This window comes from Podarcis muralis, chromosome 1, assembly GCF_964188315.1.
Source record: "Podarcis muralis chromosome 1, rPodMur119.hap1.1, whole genome shotgun sequence".
In the NCBI taxonomy this organism is placed as follows: Eukaryota; Metazoa; Chordata; class Lepidosauria; order Squamata; family Lacertidae; genus Podarcis; species Podarcis muralis.
In genome coordinates this window covers 132955604-132977432 of record NC_135655.1, presented here as the reverse complement: position 1 = coordinate 132977432, position 21829 = coordinate 132955604, and the positions used below count along the sequence as shown (strand labels likewise).

The following is a 21829-nucleotide window of genomic DNA, read 5'->3' as shown; positions in this document are numbered from 1 at the left end:
TTGTGTAGTTCTTCTTTCCTTAAGTTGAAGCGTGCATGACAGATCATTCATGTTGAATGCTTGAAATATGGTGACTGGTAGCATGTATGGATAGGTAGTGACAGATCTAATATCCAGTCAGAACACAATAGAAGCACAGATTGCCAAAGGAACAGCTTCTATAATGCATGTGTATCTTTTTCAATTGTTGCAGGGAGCACAAATGCTTTTACTTCCACTAATTCATCTGTTGCAGGAAAAGAGCATTTTTTAAGTTTACCTTTTCCTTTCTTTATTTGGTTATATACTATGCACCCCGATCCAGTATTATAGGCCCTTCCCCCAGTATGAACAGTCATTCTCCATTTCCTGCAGTTAACTACTAGTCCCTTGAATAGGACAAGGTATTGATTGCTCTTCTATTGTAGGAGCTAGACCAGGGGTCAGCAAGGTTTACTGGCCATCGGCCGGATCACTCCCATGGACCAAGACCGTGTGTGTGTGTGTGTGTGTGTGTGAGAGAGAGAGAGAGAGAGAGAGAGAGAGAGAGAGAGAGAGAGAGAGAGAGAGAGATGTGGAAAATGAAAAAGTTGCTCTGGTGGATGCATTTGTCGTTGAAGAATAATGCTACACTATTTACTATGTCCAGTAGGTGGTGGTAGAGGTAATTTTTTTAAAAAAAATCAGCTATGCAGTTGCACACTTCTTTTCCCAGTTTTGCAAAATGTGGCTTTAAAAACAAACAGGGCTTCCTCAAAATACTTAGGTGTAGGGAAAAGCATGAACATACCATGCACCATGCATAATGTTGGTATATGTCTCTTCTCTGCCTGTATACAAGCTGTACATGTATATCATGTGTACACACAGCAAAACTGATGTGCCTTGATCATCACAGGTGCTGAACTACATGTGGTTTGCCCTCCTTTTCCTGCATTCCAAGTAGTGAAATTATTTTCATGTTCGACACGGCTCTTAGTTTTCTTTTCGGTTAAAAACAGCTTTGGTAAATTGTGTTTTTACTTTGGGAGTAAGCTCCCTGTAACTCATGGTACTTCGAGACTGTTCCTATTTTGTGGGTGGGATTCAATCACACCGGCAAATTCAGGTTGCACAGTTCAATTGAATTTGGAGCTCTTGAGCTACAAACCACCTTCCAACAAAAAACAAAACAAAACCCCAGACTTTTGTAGCAAGGAAAGTGACAGGAAAATGCACTGTAGAGTTTGAGACAATTGCTTGATGTGTTTGCAGGGAGGTTAGACAACATATCAGGATGAATGCTCAGTCAACAGACTGTCTGAAACTGACCTCAGTGAGGATTGCTGTGAATAAATGTGCTAAAAATTGTGCAGCATGTCACAACTCAGCTGTCTAGGCTAGCTCCCAAACAGAGCACATCAAATCTAGTTATTTATAACTAAAAAAGTATCTATGTGTACATTAGACAAACATGTAAAAACATACTTTCTGATAGGTCTGTCAAGAAATTGGATCGTTAAGTGTGAGTGAAAGCAAAGTAAACCAACTCTTACATTGCTAATCAATCCACAATTGGTGAAGGTTCAGTATCCCATTTGACTTCCAGCTGAAGCAGTGAAACAATGCCTTCTGCTACCCTTGTTGTTGTTTAGTCGTTTAGTCATGTCCGACTCTTTGTGACTCCATGGACCAGAGCACGCCAGGCACTCCTGTCTTCCACCGCCTCCCGCAGTTTGCTCAGGCTCATGTTTGTAGCTTCGAGAACACTATCCAACCATCTCATCCTCTGTCGTCCCCTTCTCCTTGTGCCCTCCATCTTTCCCAACATCAGGGTCTTTTCCAGGGAGTCTTCTCTTCTCATGAGGTGGCCAAAGTCTTGGAGCCTCAACTTCACGATCTGTCCTTCCAGTGAGCACTCAGGTCTGATTTCCTTAAGAATGGATGCGTTTGATCTTCTTGCAGTCCATGGGACTCTCAAGAGTCTCCTCCAGCACCATAATTCAAAAGCATCAATTCTTCGGCGATCAGCCTTCTTTATGGTCCAGCTCTCACTTCCATACATCTGCTACCCTAGGAAAGGTCAAATAATCTTTTCAATTTCCAGTTCAATCTACAGTGGTTCAGACTACATAGACATAGAAAACTGTTCTGGGATCTCAATCGCAAGAAAGATAACACAATGGAGTGTTATTGTTGCAAAAGCTTTCCTGGACTCATGCATCAGTTATGAAGGGCACAGAGTTTTGTTACTTGTATGAGTTCCCCCCATCACCCTGACCCACTCACTCAAAATATTTGTTTGCAATGACTGAGACAGGATCAGGGCCCTTCTCGTGTTTGCTTAGAAAATAAAAGCCAAAATTCATACCTATGTGAGCCCTTCATAAGCCTAGCATACGACTACATATTGTAACCAATACGCTGCAACTTCACAAGCTGCAGCAATAAATTTCCCTTTCAAGTTAAATATTTCAAGTTGTTGGAAGCCGCCCAGAGTTATTATTATTAGTCTCCATGTACCTTATATATATAGGGAACTAAGAAATATAGAGGTGTGTGTGTGTGTGTGTGTGTGTGTGTAATTACATCTTTCTATATACATTTATAGGGACGCGGGTGGCGCTGTGGGTAAAACCTCAGTGCCTAGGACTTGCCAATCGCATGGTCGGCGGTTCGAATCCCCGCGGCGGGGTGCGCTCCCGTTGTTCGGTCCCAGCGCCTGCCAACCTAGCAGTTCGAAAGCACCTCCGGGTGCAAGTAGATAAATAGGGACCGCTTACAAGCGGGAAGGTAAATGGCGTTTCCGTGTGCAGCTCTGGCTCGCCAGATGCAGCTTTGTCACGCTGGCCACGTGACCCGGAAGTGTCTGCGGACAGCGCTGGCCCCCGGCCTCTTAAGTGAGATGGGCGCACAACCCTAGAGTCTGTCAAGACTGGCCCGTACGGGCAGGGGTACCTTTACCTTTTTATATACATTTATATATACAGAGAAATGTAAGGTGTCACCATGTTGCAGTTCCCATGGGTGACTATGCAAACTGCAACATGACAATTGCAGGCAGAGCAACTGTGCAAAGCAGGCAGCCTGGCAGCCTGAGTAGGCAGAGTGAGCAGCGGCGGATCGTGGCATTAGACGCAGGGGTAGGCAACCTAAGGCCTGTGGTCCAGATACGGCCCAATCGCCTTCCCAATGCGGCCCGCGGACGGTCTGGGAATCAGCGTGTTTTTACATGAATCAGACAGTGTTGGGCTTTGGCTTGATACTGATGACCCTCAAGTCTGAGTATCAATTACTTGGTTTGATGGAGCTCTGCAAACTTAGGGTATTTGCTGAAAAACACTACTATTGGACTATTGGCTAACAGTTTGAAGTGAATCAGACAATGTTGGGTTTGGGGGTGATACCTATGACCTTCAGTTTAAATTACTCTGTTGTGGGGGCTGAAAATTGTGGCGTTTTTGCTGCAAAACTGTTCCCGAACTTTGGCCCTGGTTTGAAGTGATTTGGACGCTGTTGGGTTTTGGGGTGTTAACTACGAACCCTGGTTTGATGGATCAATTTCTGTTTTGGGGGGCTGCAAAATGGCTGCAAAACTTTGGCACGGGTTCGGAGGGAATCCCAGATTTTGGCATTCATAGCATCCAGGGACTGTCTGGAATGCAGGTTCATCCACAGGTCAGGAAAAGAAGTCACGGATGGCAATCGGCTTTTGTTCACAATAGTAAAAACACAACTGAGTTCATCTAGGCCATGGGCAGGCAAACTAAGGCCCAGGGCCGGATCCGGCCCAATCGCCCTCTCAATCTGGCCCTCAGACGGTCCGGGAATCAGCATGTTTTTACATGAATCGAATGTGTCCTTTTATTTAAAATGCATCTCTGGGTTATTCGTGGGGCATAGGAATTCGTTCATATTTTCCCCCAAAAAATAGTCCAGCCCGCCACATGGTCTGAGGGACGCTGGACCGGCCCATGGCTGAAAAAAGTTGCTGACCCCTGGATTAGAGCAAGCTGAGGGGGGATGGGGAGAGGGGAGTTTGGGACAAACTATGTAAGGATGGGAATGGGAGTGGCAGATCGGCTGGGATGGCTGGGGTTGGAAAGTGTTGGGGGAGGAGAGTGTTTGTCAAGGGGGTGGAGAGCGGGTGTGGCGAGCAATGTGAGCCGGGGCAGCAGCTGCAGAGAGGTGGCCCTGGGACCTGCAGTATGAAGAGCTGCGGGGCTGTAGAGCAGCCAGCTGGCTCAAGCTAGGAGGAGGGATCGAAAGGGTGGAGATGCAGGGCCATGAGAGAGGAGGAGAGAAGAGAGCCAGAGGATGGAGATGGGCAGGTCAGCAAGTGGGTGGCCCAGGTGAGGCAAGGAGGAGGGAAGCTGAGGAGGGAGGTGTGGACAGGTTAGTAGACAAGCAGTCCAAGCAAACTGCAGAGGTAGGCAAAGTCTGGGGTGTTGGGTGTGTGAAGAAGTGTGAAGTGTAAAGGGAGGGGCAAGGGGGTAAATGAGCTTGACAAGTGAAGTGACCAGGATCACAACCACTACTAAGTCCATCTTTTAGGAGGTTTCTTTGTATGTTGCTCTTTTCTTTTCTTTTAATTTGGTTTTAACTTATCTTACCGCTTTGTACTTTACTTTATTATTAAGTTGCTTTGAGGATTTATTTTTTTTAATAAACAGTTGTGCCCATTGAAAAGATGCCTAATATGTTGCTGTTAGAGACACGGGAATTCTGTCAGCGGGAGGTGGGGAGTTGGCCACCCTACCAATAAATAATAATAATAATAATAATAATAATAATAATAATACTTTATTTATTTATTTATACCACGCTCACCTGGCTAGGTTTCCCCAGCCACTCTGAGCGGCTCCCAACAGAATATTAAAAACACGATGCTATGTGGCACATAGCCTAGGGTTGCCAACTTTTAACCCAGCTCCTATAATTCTCACTTTTAACCAGCCAATTGCTGCTGCTGGCTAATTGGTCATCCTAGAAGTATATCTACAGCATAAGAAGAGTTAATAACAGCAGTCACACCCCTACTTTCTTCTTACCTGAAACAGATCCAGCCTCACTTTGCCAGGGCTTTTGTTTGGTTTTGTTTTTTTGCAGAGAACATTCCAGTTTCCTTAAAGCAAACAGTTGTCACTTGATTTCTTTTCTCTCTCATCCCTGCCAAACTCTCTGGTCAACATTTTGTTTCCTGGTAACAGCTGAGACAGAGATAAACATCTGACACATTGCTGGCATTGCAGCAGCAGCAGCTTCTAGTTCCACAGCAACAGAAGTCCCCGATATCCGGTTTTGAGAAGAATATGAACAAGAAAGAAGATAAATATTCCTGTCTTCCCACCCGCAGATTTCATCCAAAAGTGATATAATAGCAACCTTCAACTCAGGTGCAATTCATAGATCTTATCTGCTTGATTTGAAGTATTTATCAGGAAGGTCTCTGCAACCTAGCAATGAATTTGCAAATGTTATACTCAACTGAAAATACAAAAATTGTGAGTGGGAAAGATACATTTGCGCTCCAAACATTCATTACAACTGTATTCAGCCAATATCATAGATGCACATTATATAAATTGGAGGGGAGTGAGTAAAGATAATTGGTCCAAATAAATTAATATTGGCATTTCATTTGAAGTCTTTCCCTAAGAATTATAGCTTGCATTTTTCACACCCGCCCTCTGTCTCAGTGACATCTGTGTTGTGCAGTGTTGGTTGGTGAGTCAGCAGAGGTATTTAAAGATCACTTTTCTCTTTTTCTAGGTCACAGTGCTCCTTCTGAGATCTAAACCAGACCTGCCACAGATGTCAGTCGGTTTCTGCATGGTAGCTTTTATCTTTGTGAAGGCAAGAGGCTCTCTGGTTCTCGTGTGCTGGTCAGGGCCTGTGGACTTTGTCAAAATATTGATACGCTACATCTTTCCCTAGAGCACAGCGCTCGTGACGGAAGGGGTAGAAAACCGGTTAAGAGCAAGTTGGAAATAGTTATAAGTTTTGGATTTGGGAACTGGCAAAACAACCTTGGGCACCTCTGGAGATATTTTGTACTCAGATCAAAGCATATTCTATGTACACCTCTTGACTTCCATCCAGCGCCAGCATTCCTCAGGAGATAGGAACATTTCTGGCATTCTTTTGAAACCGGCAAGGAGTAGGCCATTCTTCATGTCCCCTTAGCAGAATTTACACTTTATGGAGATAGAAAATAGAGAGTTGCACATAGCAACCTTTCATAAAGATAGAAAAATTGGCTGTTTTTCTGTGTGCGCAAAATTACACCTTTCTACACCAGGGCTGCCCCCCCCCCCCGCCGCCCCAGGAGGCAGACTGAAGCAGCCTCCTGGAGTAGCAGAATCCCACGGTCACCCTGCCTGGCCTGGCCACCACTGAGTTGCATGGTGGTTTCTGCCAAGATCTTGTGAGCTCTGTGGAAGCCACGGCAGTGGTGCAGCCACAGTAAGCAAGGTTTGGGCAGGTGTGTGTGTGTGCCTGTGATGGCGAACCAGAATGGGCCACCCCTGCGTATCATTTGATGGTGAATACCTTAGATACATTTTATCTGTGTTGGAACCATACATCCTTGATTCTTCCTTTATCAATTTTTTATTAATACTCCTGAAGGCTGACATACAGTCCCCAAACTTACCTGACAAGATTTGGTAGTGGAACCTGAGTGGTAATAGCAAATAATAAGGTGTCCCTTTAGACATGTATGAACTCAGGACATCTCCTTCTCCATGGCGTAATCAGGGTGTACTCTTAGAGAACACCTAGGATTGCCTTGATCCAGCACCACCGAACCTCCCCACAAAATAATAATAATAATAATAATAATAATAATAATAATAATAATAATAAGATGTTTATATGCTGCCCATTTAGCTGGGCTATCCCAGCCACAAAAACAATAATCTAGCCTCCCTGCAAACAAATCAGGATGGATACCCAATAAACAGGTTGTCTGGAAATGCCCTAGGTTGAAAGAGTGGTTGGGATAATCAATAATGCCAACTTTCTCCAGATTCCCACCATATTTGATGCTTACAGATCTGAAATGCAACACAGAGAGCCCCAACCTTCTTAAGTGAGATGTTTGAATTGGGGAGCTACAAGAGGGACTCTTCCTTCTGTGTCTACCTGCAAACCTAATTTTCTCTATTCTAGCACATGCTAGAATAACCTCAGCAGAGTGGGAATGATGTGTGTCGGCATAGCTCTGCCTGCATTGGGAGGCCCATAGTCGCTATTCCTGGACCCAGCAGGCAGCAGAACTGAGCTGGCTAAGTGGGAACTTCAGGAGCTGCCAGGTGGGATGTCAGTGAGGAGGCTTTCACTATCTGAATGTGCAGACTGGTGGCTCTTGGTATCCCAAATCAGCTCTGTTGCTCTAAACCGCATCTGGCTCTGCAGTTGACCTTCCACACATTCCATATTCTGTCCACACTGGTGAATGTGGCATATCACTCTTGCTGAGTTGGAAGGAAATACCCACTTCTGAACATGCCAATTTAAAAATCCATTTTTGATCAATTTTTAAAAGCTCACTAATTTAATTAGCGCTAAAGCATTTTTAGGCACTCTTGTGTAATTAATACTTTAAAAAATAAAGGTATGGTTAAAACTGTTTTGTTTTTGTTACTAACTAAAAGGTTGACTGGAAAGATGGCTTAAAAAGCAACAGGCTTGCACTGAAACCCCTTTTCAATTGCAGAAACACACACACACTTTAGTGCAAATTAAAGACTGATTATAAAAAACCATGCTGCTAAAATGGCACAAACAAAAAAATGTAATGGTGTAAGTGTACAAAAATAAATACATAGCCACAGGTAAATTGTTTCATCATGTAGATAGCAGCCTGTAAAAAAAAAATGAAGAAAGTGTTGGTAATTTAGAATAAACAGCAAGTTTGTGAAAGGATTCTGCATGCTGAGATTTTTCAGATTCTTTTGCTACCCTTCCTAGAATCTCTTGCTTATCTTCTACCAACCTCCTCAGTGGCAGAGGAAGCCCCCCCCCCCCCACCTGTGATAAGATTACAAAGCAGGGAGAGAATTTTGCTCAGAAAATCTGTCCCCTTGACCTGCTTTTTTAGCACTCAAGTCTCCCCACCCATCACTAAAGGAGAGAGGAGTAAAGGAATTTTTCTCAGCCCTAGCCGGAGAGGTCAAGGCTTGAAACTTGAACCTTTTGCACGTAAAGCAGAGTGGCAGACCCTTCCCCATAAGTCCCCGGATTCACCAATCTGTCCCCGGACAATATCTGTCCCCGGATTTTAATTAATGTCCCCAGACTTATGCCTATGGACTTCTGGCAAGGCAACATGGCGGGCGCCATGGCAGCGAGCAGCACCGGAGGTCCCGGCCATGTCAAAGAGAAGCATAGAAATGAGCTGCAGTGCCCCTTGTCCCCGGCAATGCTGCGCTGCCTTCCCACTGGGAGTGGGGCGCCTCCTCCGGCACCAGCAGCCTCTCTTGTGGGGAGGTGTTATGTACTGAGTTGAAAAGGATCCAAATGCAGCAGTCTGATTGGTCCTAGAACAATAGGATACAGAATGCAGCAGTCTGATTGGTCCACAGGAGCCACCCAATCCAGCTCCAGGTGGAAGTGAATCCTCAACCTGATTGGCCTACAGATGAATCCCGGAATTAGCCAATCACGTGGGGCCCATTGTGTAAATAATGTATATAAAGCAGACATTCTGGGGAAACTTCCATTCCTCCTCACCACTATGAGCTGAATAAAGAGCATGAAATCCGCTCTCGACTCTGAGTATATTCCAGGAGGGCTGTGTGCGAGTCCGCTGTTTGTCCACCTCTGGTAATGAGACACCACCAGTTAAATCTCCATAGAGACTGCACTTGCCCTCCAGCGGTCTCCCGGTTACGGGAGCCGGTGCCTTGTGTGTGTGTTTTCATGCGCGATTTCCCAAGACCAGCGAGGGCCTTTACGCAACCTCTCTCCCCACCACCAACAACCTCTTTTTGTGTTTGTGTGTTTGTAGATGGCCTTGTGTCGAGGTGCGCGCCCAACAACTTTGGGGGTCCGCCCCTAAAAAGGTGAAGAACTCTGGGCAACCCTTTCCTAAAATAATAAAGCATGAAATTAAAAGGGGGAAGAGTGTCCCCAGATTCCTAGAAAAAAATCTGGTAATTGGGCAGAGGGCCTCATTTGCAGTAGGGAGATGGTCTTTTGTTGCCTTCTAGCCTTCTGGAATTGAAGTGGGTGGCTGTGAAAAAGGTCCTGCAAATGACAACTTATCCTTCATGGAGGGTGGGGGAAAGAAAGGAACGCCAGGGTGGTCATGCAAAAGGTCTGGGGTGGACTAGACCAAGCCTGTGGTTTTCCTCTCACATTTCCCTCAGTGCCAGAGACTGAGCCAGCAGAAACCTACTGACATCCACTGGTTCAGCCTGAGGTTCTGTTGCCTAGCAACCTTCTGTGGTTCATTTATTTTGCCCAGAGACTCAGCTGGTATGCAGGGACGGTCAGGACAAAATTACAGGAAATGCATAATTGACTACCAGCAAAGAGATACTGAATACGGGGTACGATTCCTAGGCCAATTAAATGCTAAAGACTGTGGAAGATTGTGAAGCTGCTTTCTGCCGTGGCTTGAGCAAACCTGCCTGTCTTGCAACTGATCCCTGGTTATAGCACCTGCCCGTGAGGCGGTTCTTTGGCACACCTTGGAGCAATTGGGGAGGGAAAGAGAGCTGGTCCTCGGCTCCTCCATCCCTGCTCAGGAGGTCCCAGGAAGCCGTCCCCCTCTACCCTCCGCTGTCCCATGGGGGTGACAAAAAAAGGTGGGAGACGACTAGTTTCTCACAAAGGAATGAGAAGAATGACACCTCATATCTCAGGTTCTAGAAATGCTAGAAATACTCCTAAAAATAGTTAAAATGAAATCTGGGGATCAGGAGATTATGGTTCATCCACAGGGATTGGGCAGCTGCCCATGGCTCCTGCTCTAGACTTCTGTCCTGGTTCCTGGTTCCAGATTATTTTCAAGAGTTAACATGGCAGAAACCTGTGAGACTCCTGCTTCTGAAAGGTGAATCTTCTTCTTGGAAAGTGACTAAACATGGTGCAATGTTTTGTGTGTTTATGTCCTTGTTTATGCCCTTCCCTATTTCTCCTCTCTTTTCATGCTTTCTTAACCTTGCCCACCCCAGGCATCAAAAACTGTTTTAGCTGAGCAAATCACTTGTGCCCCTCCTTCCACTCTAAGGGACCTACTTAATATTTCCACTTAGTGGGGTAATAATAATAATAATAATAAATAATAATAATAAATTTTATTTATATCCCGCCCTCCCCAGCCGAAGCCGGGCTCAGGGCAACTAACAACAATAAAACAGTACAAAAGTACAGCATAAACAACATTCTAAAATCATTCATTATAAAATTAATTCAAATCAAGCCACTGGCAACCATTGGGCCAGAGCTTTGCGAAGATTGCCGAGGGAGGGAGTCAGGCTGTGCCCTGGCCAAAGGCCTGGTGGAACAGCTCTGTCTTGCAGGCCCTGCGGAAAGATGTCAAGTCCCGCAGGGCCCTGGTCTCTTGTGACAGAGCGTTCCACCAGATCGGGGCCACAGACGAAAAAGCCCTGGCTCTGGTTGAGGCCAGCCTAACCTCTCTGTGGCCTGGGACCTTTGAGATGTTTTTATTAGAAGACCGTAAGTTTCTCTGTGGGACATACCAGGAGAGGCGGTCCTGTAGGTACGAGGGTCCTAGGCCGTATAGGGCTTTAAAGGTTAAAACCAGCACCTTAAACCTGTCCTGTACTCCACCGGGAGCCAGTGCAGCTGGTATAGCACCGGGTGAATGTGATCTCACAGCGAAGACCTCGTAAGGAGTCTCGCTGCAGCATTCTGCACCCGCTGGAGTTTCTGGGTCAGTCTCAAGGGCAGCCCCACGTAGAGCGAGTTACAATAATCCAGTCTGGAGGTGACCGTCGCGTGGATCACAGTGGCTAGGTCAGGGCGAGAGAGGTAAGGAGCCAACTGCTTAGCTTGGCGGAGATGGAAAAATACCGCCTTTGTTATAGCTGCAATCTGCGCCTCCATGGAAAGGGAGGTGTCGAAGATTACACCCAAACTCTTAACGGACGGTGCTGGCACTAACTGCGCCCCCGCAAGAGATGGGAGTTGCCCCCCCAATCCCATATCGCCCCGTCCCAGCCACAGGACCTCTGTCTTCAAAGGATTTAACTTCAACCGGCTCCCACGTAACCATCCAGCCACAGCTTCCAAACATCTGGTCAGTGTGTCTGGGGCCGAGTCAGGATGGCCATCCATCAACAGATAGAGTTGGGTGTCATCAGCATACTGATGGCAGCCCAGCCCAAAACTCCGGACAAGCTGGGCGAGGGGGCGCATAAAGATGTTAAAAAGCATCGGGGAGAGTATTGCACCCTGAGGTACTCCACACACCAACGAGTGGCGCGGTGACAATTCCCCCCCCCCCCAGCGCCACCCTCTGTCCCCGACCAGAGAGAAACGAGCGCAGCCATTGAAGGACTGTGCCCTGAATCCCCACGTCGGCAAGGCGGTGGTCCTGAAGTTCGTGATCGACCATGTCGAAAGCTGCTGACAGGTCTAGAAGAATCAGCAGCCCCGACCCGCCTCGATCCAGCTGTCTACGAAGATCATCTGTTAGGGCAACCAGAGCCGTCTCGGTCCCATGACCAGCATGGTCCCATGACCACATTATTACCAGGTTATGCAAGTAGGCTGAGGTGTGAGTTGACAATACAGTGGTACCTTGGTTCCCGAACAACTTGGCTCCCGAACAAATTGGCTCCTGAATGCCACAAACCCGGAAGTAAGTGTTCCGGTTTGTGAATGTTTTTTGGAAGCCGAACGTCCGTTTCGGCCGTCGGCATTGTTTCCAGGGCCAATGAGCCAATCAGAAGCCGCGCCTTGGTTTGCAAACGTTTTGGAAGTCAAACGGACTTCCAGAACAGATTGAGTTCGAGAACCAAGATACTAGATGTTCTTATGAACTAAGGAGCACTGGCGGAGGAAGAGGAGTGTGGGAGTAGCACACCGCCCCCAGGAGCGCGATCCCGGTGGGGTGCCATTGTGGCTGCCCCCCCCCATGCTGGGCGCCACGCCACTGCATGTGGCGTGCCCTGCACCAGGACGCACACCACACCCCTGCAGGTGGCATGCCACACCCCCAGGACGCACACCATGCCCCAGAACACACACCACGCCCCTGCAAGTGGCGCGCCAGCCCAGCCTACACCTGTTCTCCACCACCACCACCCCTGGTGCTGGAGCATGAAGCTCCACCACTGCTAAGGAGAAGGGCTTATGACTGATGACTGGAGCAGCTATCAGGTTGCGTATTGCCCCTCCAAGTTACTGTAAATATCATGTTGGAGTTTGAAAAGTGGGGTTCAAATGGCACTCAACCACAGATTCCCTCGATGTTCTTAAAGAGCAGGTCTATCTTCGTGTTTATGCTGGATGGGCAAAATAGGGTCACCTCTGCCAACTTCCCATGTGCCAGTGGAGGAACGAAACAATACACCAACACAACGAATCTGCAGCAGCATAACAAGACCATTGTGCTGGAAGCAAGTCCTGTTGCCACAGAGAACAGAATCTACAAAAGCAGTATTTGCCTGAAATCACCTCATTGGGTAGATAAATAAATTTTACTATCCCAGATGAAAGTCCTCAGACTCTAACCACCTGCACACCACAGGGGTTCTCATAAGCTCCAGGATCTTATCAAGAAAGCAAGAAACACAGATGAAACTGCAGACAGAAGGTAAAGAGCAATCATTAAGCCTGTTTCTGTACCTTCCAAATCCTTCTCAAACCCCTTATCAGGCTTTTAAGCAACCTTGATAAGGTCCTGACATCTGGTATGCAAAAAGAATTTGCTTCAATTTCCTTGCTTGCCTTGGTGCATTGACTTTATCTGGCCTCAGAAATCCAGGTCAAATGCTTCCTTTGTGAAAACATCCAAAGTTAATTTGCTCCGTCAGGACCTATAACATCCAACGGATTTTAAAAGCTTGCTCCTAATATTCCAGTTCTAGCATCAGTTGATTCCTGTGAATCATGGAAATGCATTGCAAGAGTTCTGAAGCAGAATTGGTCCCAAAATGCCCTCAAAAAAGGCCTTTTGGATTGTGACAACAAAGTAAATAATTGAGTGCAGCACAATAGAAATCAGTTATATGAATTTAGTCCCCAAGTGATAGCATTGAACCTCCTGAATGCAATTCATTGTAATTCAATTGATTCTTTGTTCAATGAAAGCAGCCTTAAGGTTCATTAGAGATTGTCCTGCGAGGTGAAATGTTTCCTTACTGGCTTTCCTATATTGTCATTTCTAATACCAGACTGGTAAATCCAATGCCCTTTTAAAATGTGTTGAGGGGTGTTATTGAGTTGTTTTTGTTTTGATTGTGTATTTTGCGTTTTTATGTTGTGATTTTATCCTGTGAGCTGCCCTGAGACCGGCAGGTACAGGGCAAAATTAATTAATTAATTAATTAATTAATTAATTAGGGTGATTTCAGCGCGATATAGGATGGAAGTGTAAGTGTGAATCTGCATCCTGAGCTCAATGCTCATCATCTGCTTTTCTGGTGGGGGAAGAAACATTTAAGGAGATGCAGGTTTTTTCAGTAAAAAAGGTAATTAGAAGTATTACAGTACAAGAACACTTTAGTTTCAAAATTCAGGAGGAAAGTGAGGATATGTACTTCCAAGGTGAACTTAACTGCAGCATTTTCCCTTCAGTTACTGCTCTGAATATACAATAAAATCAAACGGCTTTAAATGGTCCTTGAAGTTTGGCTGAAATACGCATGATGATTCATTGGAAAGAATAGCATTTTTAAAGACCACGGAAGGTACACTGTATGCCAGGAAAGGGCAAAACATAATAATCAGCCAGGCATGAAAGTGCGGAGAAATGTTTACAGTCCCATTGGCCACACAGTGAGAGCACATTAAAACTCAAGAGCATAAAAAGCATGTTTTTCAGTTTCTCATGCTCATTTGATTTCTCTTTGTTAACAGAATCCATGAATATAGAAACTTCTATTCCATCATCCTTTTCAGTGTGCTTCTCAGTGTGTACATGCATAACTATTTACTTCCCCTTGCTGCATCCTTCCAGTACCTTTGCAACCCTCCTTGTAGACAGCAGGGGCAAGTGGAATGCTCCATTATATGCAAACTCAGCCTCTCTTAAGTCTTCTGGCATGTCAGGTTAAAAATGTGGGTGCTCCCGTGGAACACCACATGGTTTCATGCCAAGGACAAACGCCCAGCCCTCATCAAACCAAGGAATACTCTTGCATGCTCATTTCATTTATGCTACAACTACCTGTACTGCCTGGACCTAAAAGCAAATAAGGAGTTGGTTATTTTGGATAAAGAAAATGTGATGAACCCATGATTTGCAATCAGCAAGGCCAGGCCCTCAGAGCTGCAGGCAGCTAAAGAAACGAGCATTGAGGGAAGGCTTCAAACAGAGCTGTGAAGTTTTACCCGTTTTAGTTAGAAGGTGACAGCAGCACAAGAGTAGCTGCATTTCTGTTCTTCCCCACCCAGAGTGAGGGCAGTGCAATGCAGGAACTGGCTACCCTTGCCCCTTCCAGGGGTATTGCCATGTCAAGTCAGATCGGGTACTTGTCACTGTGACAAGATCACATTCACAACTCCTCCCCCTCCTGCCGCCCCCAGAAAGCAGCAGCTCAAGTCCATGTGGAGCAAGAGAAAAAGCCATAGTGACTATACCAGCAAAAAAGGGTAATAATATAATTCTTTCAGCATAAAAGCCCCAAGAGCAAATCTTTAGAGCAATACGGATAATGTGGCTTAATTTTGATTCGTGGTTTATGTCCAACATATCCAATTGTTAATTTTAATTATGGATTAAAGGATTGCAATGCAATACAATGCATTACAAAAGAAGCTTATGGATTCTTGTTGTAATCCAGGATTCAGTTCCTAACCCTAATTAATCATTTTTCATAAGTAAGCTATCCGCATACAGAAAATAAGCCACAAAGCCCTGACAGCTTTCACACACATCTCCAGCATGTACACTGACAAACAGCTCAGAATACAAAGGTCTACGCATATGATGATGTGGACTGGATAGCCCCATAACTATCCTCGAGATTTCCTGGGAGCTAAAATATGGCGGGTGGTACCCAATGTAGCACAATGTAGCACCCTTCATTGTAAGGATTTTCATTTGCACAACAGGACTTCCTCTCATCCCACAGTTTCCCCAAAGTCTGTTTGGGGTTCCCACCCACCTCTCTAAACTCTGGAGAGGATTTGGAGGGAGCACAGGGCACACACGGGGCGCAGAGAACCTCCTTGCAATGACCGGACACAGTAGTTTAATACTGCCCCCTGAAGCATTGTCCAGGTCTTGTATTCTAACAAGAAAAGGCAGGGATTAAAAAAAAGATCATGACTGTAGAATGTTATTTTCTGCTTACAGAAGTTGCATGTACCTGCTATCTTGCTGTCAGGACTGCTCCCTTGTTGGGAAACAGAAGCAGAGGTGGTGTTAGTTGTAAGCAAAATGCTGAACCCAGGACAAAGACAGGTACAGGTTGCTAGGATATTGATGTTCCGTTTCACCTAAACAGATGTGTGGAGCTGTTGTATGTCACATGTCTCTTTACATTCCAGCACAGCTTGCTGGGGACTTCCATTTGTGTATAGCTTTTGCCTTATGCTTCTTGCTCTTCAACATGAAGGAGAGCGGCCATGTTTTCTTTGTCTTGATCTATGCTGAATAAACTGCTTGTAAATATGCTTTACATATGCCTCTGTCCGCCCTTCCGTCGCGAAGAGATTGTTATCTCTGCTCACTTGCGTGCTCAGCTTCTGAAAGGCTTGTGAAGCTCTGAGTCGCAGTTTTGATGCAGAACCAAGGACTGGAGTTCAACCAGCAACCGGCCGGTGGGCTGGAACCAGGTGGGCCTGCCAATTGCCCCCGTTCCCTTGAGCGCATCGCAACACAGGTACCCACCTGTGGAACTGCATTATGAACATGTCAAAGGTGTGCTCTGTGGCTGGGCTATGGATGCCAGCATTCAAGACCATCTATAGGACAGACACACCAGTTTTATTGAACTGTGTGAGTCCGCTAGGAGGGAATGGGAAGCTTTGTGCCTCCCTATGTTGTTGGCTACAGTTTTTATCATCGCTGACTGCTGGTCATGCGGGCTGTGCTATAGGGATTTGGGAGCCCCACCACAGCTGAAGGGCCACAGGTTGCCCATCCTCATTGTAAGTGGCAGGTAGGTTGTAGCAGAGAGCCACCTGGTTGCACTACAGATGACAACTGCTTTCAATTAATTTTCTACTTCTGCAGATTCCGACCAGTGTGCCCTTTGCCCACTTTATCCTCAAAACAAGCTTGTGGGAGGAGATATAGTGACTCATCAAAGATCACCAACAACCTTCATGGCTGAGTGGGTATTTGAATCCAGGTCTCTTTGCTCCTAGAGTGAACCACAGGGCACCAAGGGCACCCAGGCCACCAACAGCCATCTAGTACAGCCTCCTGAAATTCAGGGATCTCAACTAAAGCATCCATGACAGATAGTTATTCAACCTCTGCTTAAATGCCTCCAACCACCTCCCAAGGGTGATCGTTCCACTGTCCATCAGCTCTCTTCTGTCAGAAAGTTCTTCCTGATATTTAGTCTGACTCTCCTGTCTTGTAACTTGAAGCCATGGGTTCGAGTCCTACCCTCCAGAGGAGGTGAAAACAAGCATGCGACAGCCCTTAAGATATTTGAAGATGGCAATCATATCTCCTCTCAGGCCCCTTTTCCAGGCTAAATTTACCCAGCTCCCTCATTCCTCATAAGACTTGGTTTCCAGATCCTTGATCATCTTGATCACCTTCCTCTGCACATGCTCCAGCTTGTCAATATCCTCCTTAAACTGAGGCACCCAGAACTGGATACAGTACTCCAAGTGTGATCTGACAAAGGCAGAAAAGAATGGTACTATTATTTCCCTTGATTTGTGGTGGAGTCTCCTTCTTTGGAGGTCTTTAAGCAGAGGCTTGACAACCATATGTCAGGAGTGCTCTGATGGTGTTTCCTGCTTGGCAGGGGGTTGGACTCGATGGCCCTTGTGGTCTATTCCAACTCTATGATTCTATGATGCTAGACTTCTGTTGATGCAGCCTAGAAAGCATTAGCTTTTTTTGCTGCTGCATCACACTGTTGACTCATGTTCATTTTGTGGTCCACGAAGACCGATAGATACTTTTCATATGTAGTACTAGTAAGCCAGGTGTCCCTCATCTTATATTTGTGCAGCTGGTTTTTCCTGCCTTACATTTATCCATATTGAAATTCATTTTGTTAGATTTGACCCAGTTCTCTAATCTCTCATGGTCATCTTGAATTCAGATTCTGTCTTCAGCGGCATTGGCTACCCCTCCCAGTTTGGTGTCATCTGCAGATGGAATGAGCCTCCTCTCAAGACCTTCATCCGAGTCATTTATAAAGCCGTTGAAGAAAAAGGGGCCCAGGACAGAACCTGCGACACCCAACTTGTCACTTTCCCAGGATGAGGGTTGTCACTCTTTGGGTGGTCAGTCAACCAGCTACAATCCACCTAACCGTTATCTCACCCAGTCCACATCTTACCAGCTTCTCTGCAAGAATATCATACAGGCTTTTGTCAAAAGCCTTACTGAAATCAAGATAACTACACCCACAGCATTCCCCCACACCCACCAAGCTTGTAACTCTTATCAAAAAAGGAAATGAGATTCGTCTGGCATGCCTTGTTTTTGGAAATGAGCTCAAAGTTGTAAGCAGTGGCGCTGAACTGCTGAGCCTGACACAGAGGAAGTTACCTGTTCAATGAATGTTTGTTCCTATTGATTTAAGTCATACTTCTTGGGTATATTTCTTGATGCTAGGGGAAGAAAGCTTTCAGGTGGGAATTGGGACATCTGAGCCCATTTAGTTCTGGTGAGAACCTGACACCACCCCAGAAAGGCTCTCTGCAATAGTTTTTATTCCAGCCTTCACAATGACTAAAATCTACATCTGATGTGACAGTTCAGTGAGAATATGCAGAGTGGTCACTGCTTCAAAGCACAAACACACAAAAGTCTGAGTCAAGCTCCCCCAAAATGAATCACACTGAAACAAAGCAGTGTTCAAATATCTGCTTTAATTGTAGTTTTGACAAGTTTTTTTTATTTTAAAAAATGTACAACAAACTACTTGTACAGTGTATTAATGTAAAATCCAAAGCAAGCTTACAATGTAAGGACATACTTTGAGTGAAAGGCATTTGGCTGAACATACAAACCACTCCAACTATGTGCGAGGACCTGACTTTTTTTTTAGTCAAAACAGAAAATCAGTCATGCAGCAATTGCATCAAACTAATCTAGAAAAGCTGCTGTTGTGATTTGATAGTTCTCCATAGTGTAGTGTCGGTGGTGTGTAGTAATCATCTAGGGGAGCTTTTAGACTTTAAGTCAAAACATGAAAAAGTGTGTAAGACCTGAGGTAGTTTGATAAAAATGGCAGAAAAAGGCAAACCAGACCATTTCCCTGCCTCCCCCCCCCCAAAAAAAATATCTCATGGAATATTTCATCCAATTTATGGAAATGAAATCTCCCCCAATAGCCAGCTTTAAACTCCCACTGTTAAAATTGATTAAAATCTCATTGCTGCGGCTCTATTCTGCTCTTACAAGACACAGAAGTACAAACTAACTCTGTGACTGAATCTGTAGAGTCCACAATCACTGTAACCAAGTATCACGGATGAAAGTTTCACGTCTGGCACAGAGGCAGGTGCAGAATAAGGCTACCTTGAACACATTATCATTAGCTCAGTGATTGCGCACATACAGTGAGAACATTTATACACAGGAGCAGACCTGCATTCTCACATCCCCATCCATCTGTGGGGAGCCTAGATTATCATGTGCAATAATATTCCCCTCAGGTTTCCGTGTATCTAGAGAGAGACTAACCATTCCATGGACTTGTTTTATTTCTGAAAAATATCACAATGAAAGAGAAGCCCCCCCCCCCCAGGCCAATTAAAAATATTTTACTCTTAACTGCTCTGGCTTGCCATCTTGCATCGTATTTCTGTATGGGCTACAATACAAGGGGGATTGTTTTTCCTTCCCTACACTCAAACATGCTACTCAGGATCATGTGCAGATTCTGGTTTTGTAAAGAGAGAAAAACAGGCATGCTTTGGAAAAATGACTTCCATGAGCACGGGATAATACCACTAGCCTAACCAACTTCAAACATGTGATGTGAACACTTGCATAGGAATCTGCTTCAATCTCTTGCAACAAAACCCCAAGTTTAAGGTGCTTTTCATTAGACAGAGTAGGAAAGTACGTAGGGAGGACATTTAAAAGGAGCCGGCTAAGAAAGCAAATAAATGACAAGCACTTTCCTCACTAATTAAACATGTACGCAAACAATAGGAACACCTTTCCAACAAGCTTGGATCATGCTTTCTTCAAATTCTGGAACTGTTGATAGGAAAGTTGTGTTGTATAACCCAAGTTGCTTAAAAGGTCAGCTTGTTCCAAAGAACAAAGCTGTGACATGTTTCTAAAATGGGAAAACAGGTTTAAAACATTACTAATAGTGATCACGTTCCCTTTAATATTCAACATTTGAACAGTGCCTTGGGAAATTTAGTAAATGTGTTATGAAAATCTCTTGTGCAAAAAACCAATGCACACACTAGAAAAAATGAAAACGTTTCCCACATGAAGTATTTTGGAATCAAGAGGTAGACTTAAAGGGCTTCACAAAAACCTTCACTTGAAAGTTGTACAACTAGACTTCTTTCTATAGCGTTATACGGTACATGACATCACAGAGGTGATGTCATTTCAGCTCTTGAATGCTCATACAGCACATAAGGTGAATCCCAGTGACCTAAGGGCTAATAAATGAACAGAATACCCTTGGGAACACAATGAGAGAGTGCTGTCAAGTCAAGCATTTCTGAGTGACCAACTAGGCACCTGATCAGAGGTAGGTCTAGTTCTTACTTAAGGTGGAAAATGTGTCTAGGCTGAAAATACTTCAGACTGCACGCAGGGCCTCACATGGTAAGTTGCTCTTCACAACTTGTGGTCCTCCAGATGTTTGAGGCTATACTGCCATCATCCCTATGCGCACTAAGCCTGATGGAGCTCCAGAACCTTTGGAGGTTGCAGACGGCTGCTCTATGTGTTTTGGGGAGGAGGAGCGGATTATAGGCTTCCCTTTGAGGAGCCAGTTTTCTGCATCCAGAGAATGTGTGGAATAGAGACACATTCGGTCATGTGAGCTTGAAGTGGTGCAGCCTCAACATAGGGCAATGACCCTCGAAAGAACAAATTCTAAAACTTCAGCTTAAACAATGGCACACTTAAGAACCACGATCGAATACTTGTTTCTGCATTTAAAATAATACAATGTAAACTTCTGGTGACAGTCACCTGCCAGCAGAGATGGTCAAGACACTACTGTTAGAGACCTGTGAAATGCTATTTGACCATAAATGGTATCCATTACAATTTTCTAAAATGTGAAAGGGGGTGGATCGGTCCTATAATCTGAAATTGTTTCTAGTTATTTCTAATCATGGATCTGAAGCAGCTTGAGCACTAGCACATAGTCCTAAATTTTAGTGGGGGTGGGGGAGGAAGTGTGCTTTTTCTTCCTTACGAAAAGGTGTACATAAAAGCGAACCATGGAGAGTCATTTATAAGACCGATAGGATCACTGGATTGGATGGGGGGGCGTGTTAGCACACTAATGTATAAACTGTTTTCAGAGCGGCACATTAGAAATTGCAAATGCTTGCAAGATGCCTGACTGTGCTTCACTTTAATGCGTATCAATGACTCATTGAGGAATGATAGTTTTAAAGGGGGCAAAAATGTGTTTCATGTTACACAGAAATGGTAGCTCTCCAAAGTAATTTCAACTTTCAAGGCTGATATCTGCAAATGCCTAAAAAAGTTCCATTTTAAATGTTACAAATTAAGAAAAGCTTGTCAACCACAGAGCATAGAAAACAAGAGTCTTGAGTGTCTTCTGCACCAGGGAGAGGCAACAGTAAGAAGTTTGCAGTCTGAGCACAGAAACTATTGCTCAAAACTTTGGCTTTGCAGAAGTGTCTTCCCACTGTGTTTTAGTTAAAAACATACAAATAAGAAGCATCGAGAAGTTCGGGCTCCCCTTCATATAGCATAATCATCATGGTCTTGTGGGCTGAAGGCAGATGCCCTCAAAATCTCCAGGGAGTTGACTAAAATTAGTGTTCCAGTGAGATGCTTCCAGCGTTTTGTGATGGGATTTTTCATCTTGTCAAGGCCAATGTGCAGCTCTTGTGTCACATCACGATAACTGTCTCCCATCTGATTGCTCCATGTGAGCATAAAGTCATACGCTGGTTTCCACATTGCCTGCCAAAGACAAGAAACCAGCATTAGCACAGTATACAAGACCGCTCTGCCATGAGGATTTATGTCAGCCAAACCAAACTATCTTGTGTACACCGTCTCTGCAGTCTCTTGCAGACCCAAGAGCAAGGGCTGTCTCATTCTTATAACACTTTTTGACTGGACCAGGCATGGGATAAAAATCCTGAAATATATACAGTGGTGCCCCGCAAGACGAATGCCTCGCAAGACGAAAAACCCGCTAGACGAAAGGGTTTTCCGTTTTTGAGTTGCTTCGCAAGACGATTTTCCCTATGGGCTTGCTTCGCAAGACGAAAACGTCTTGAGAGTCTTGCGATTTTTTTCCGCTTTCCCCCCCTTTTTCTAAGCCGCTAAGCCGCTAATAGCCTT

General features: G+C 45.0%; 1 protein-coding gene across 2 annotated transcripts in view; it reads right to left on the bottom strand.

Moving 5' to 3' along the window:
* Positions 1-18148: 18148 nt before the first annotated feature.
* Positions 18149-21829, bottom strand: part of SH3BP4 (SH3 domain binding protein 4) — a 41446-nt gene continuing 37765 nt past the window's right edge. For both annotated transcript variants that reach the window (XM_028704091.2, XM_077919049.1), the window contains exon 5: positions 18149-21442. In XM_028704091.2, coding sequence (XP_028559924.2) covers positions 21218-21442 — 225 coding nt within the window. In that variant the 3' untranslated portion in view covers positions 18149-21217. The remainder of the gene's footprint in view (positions 21443-21829) is intronic.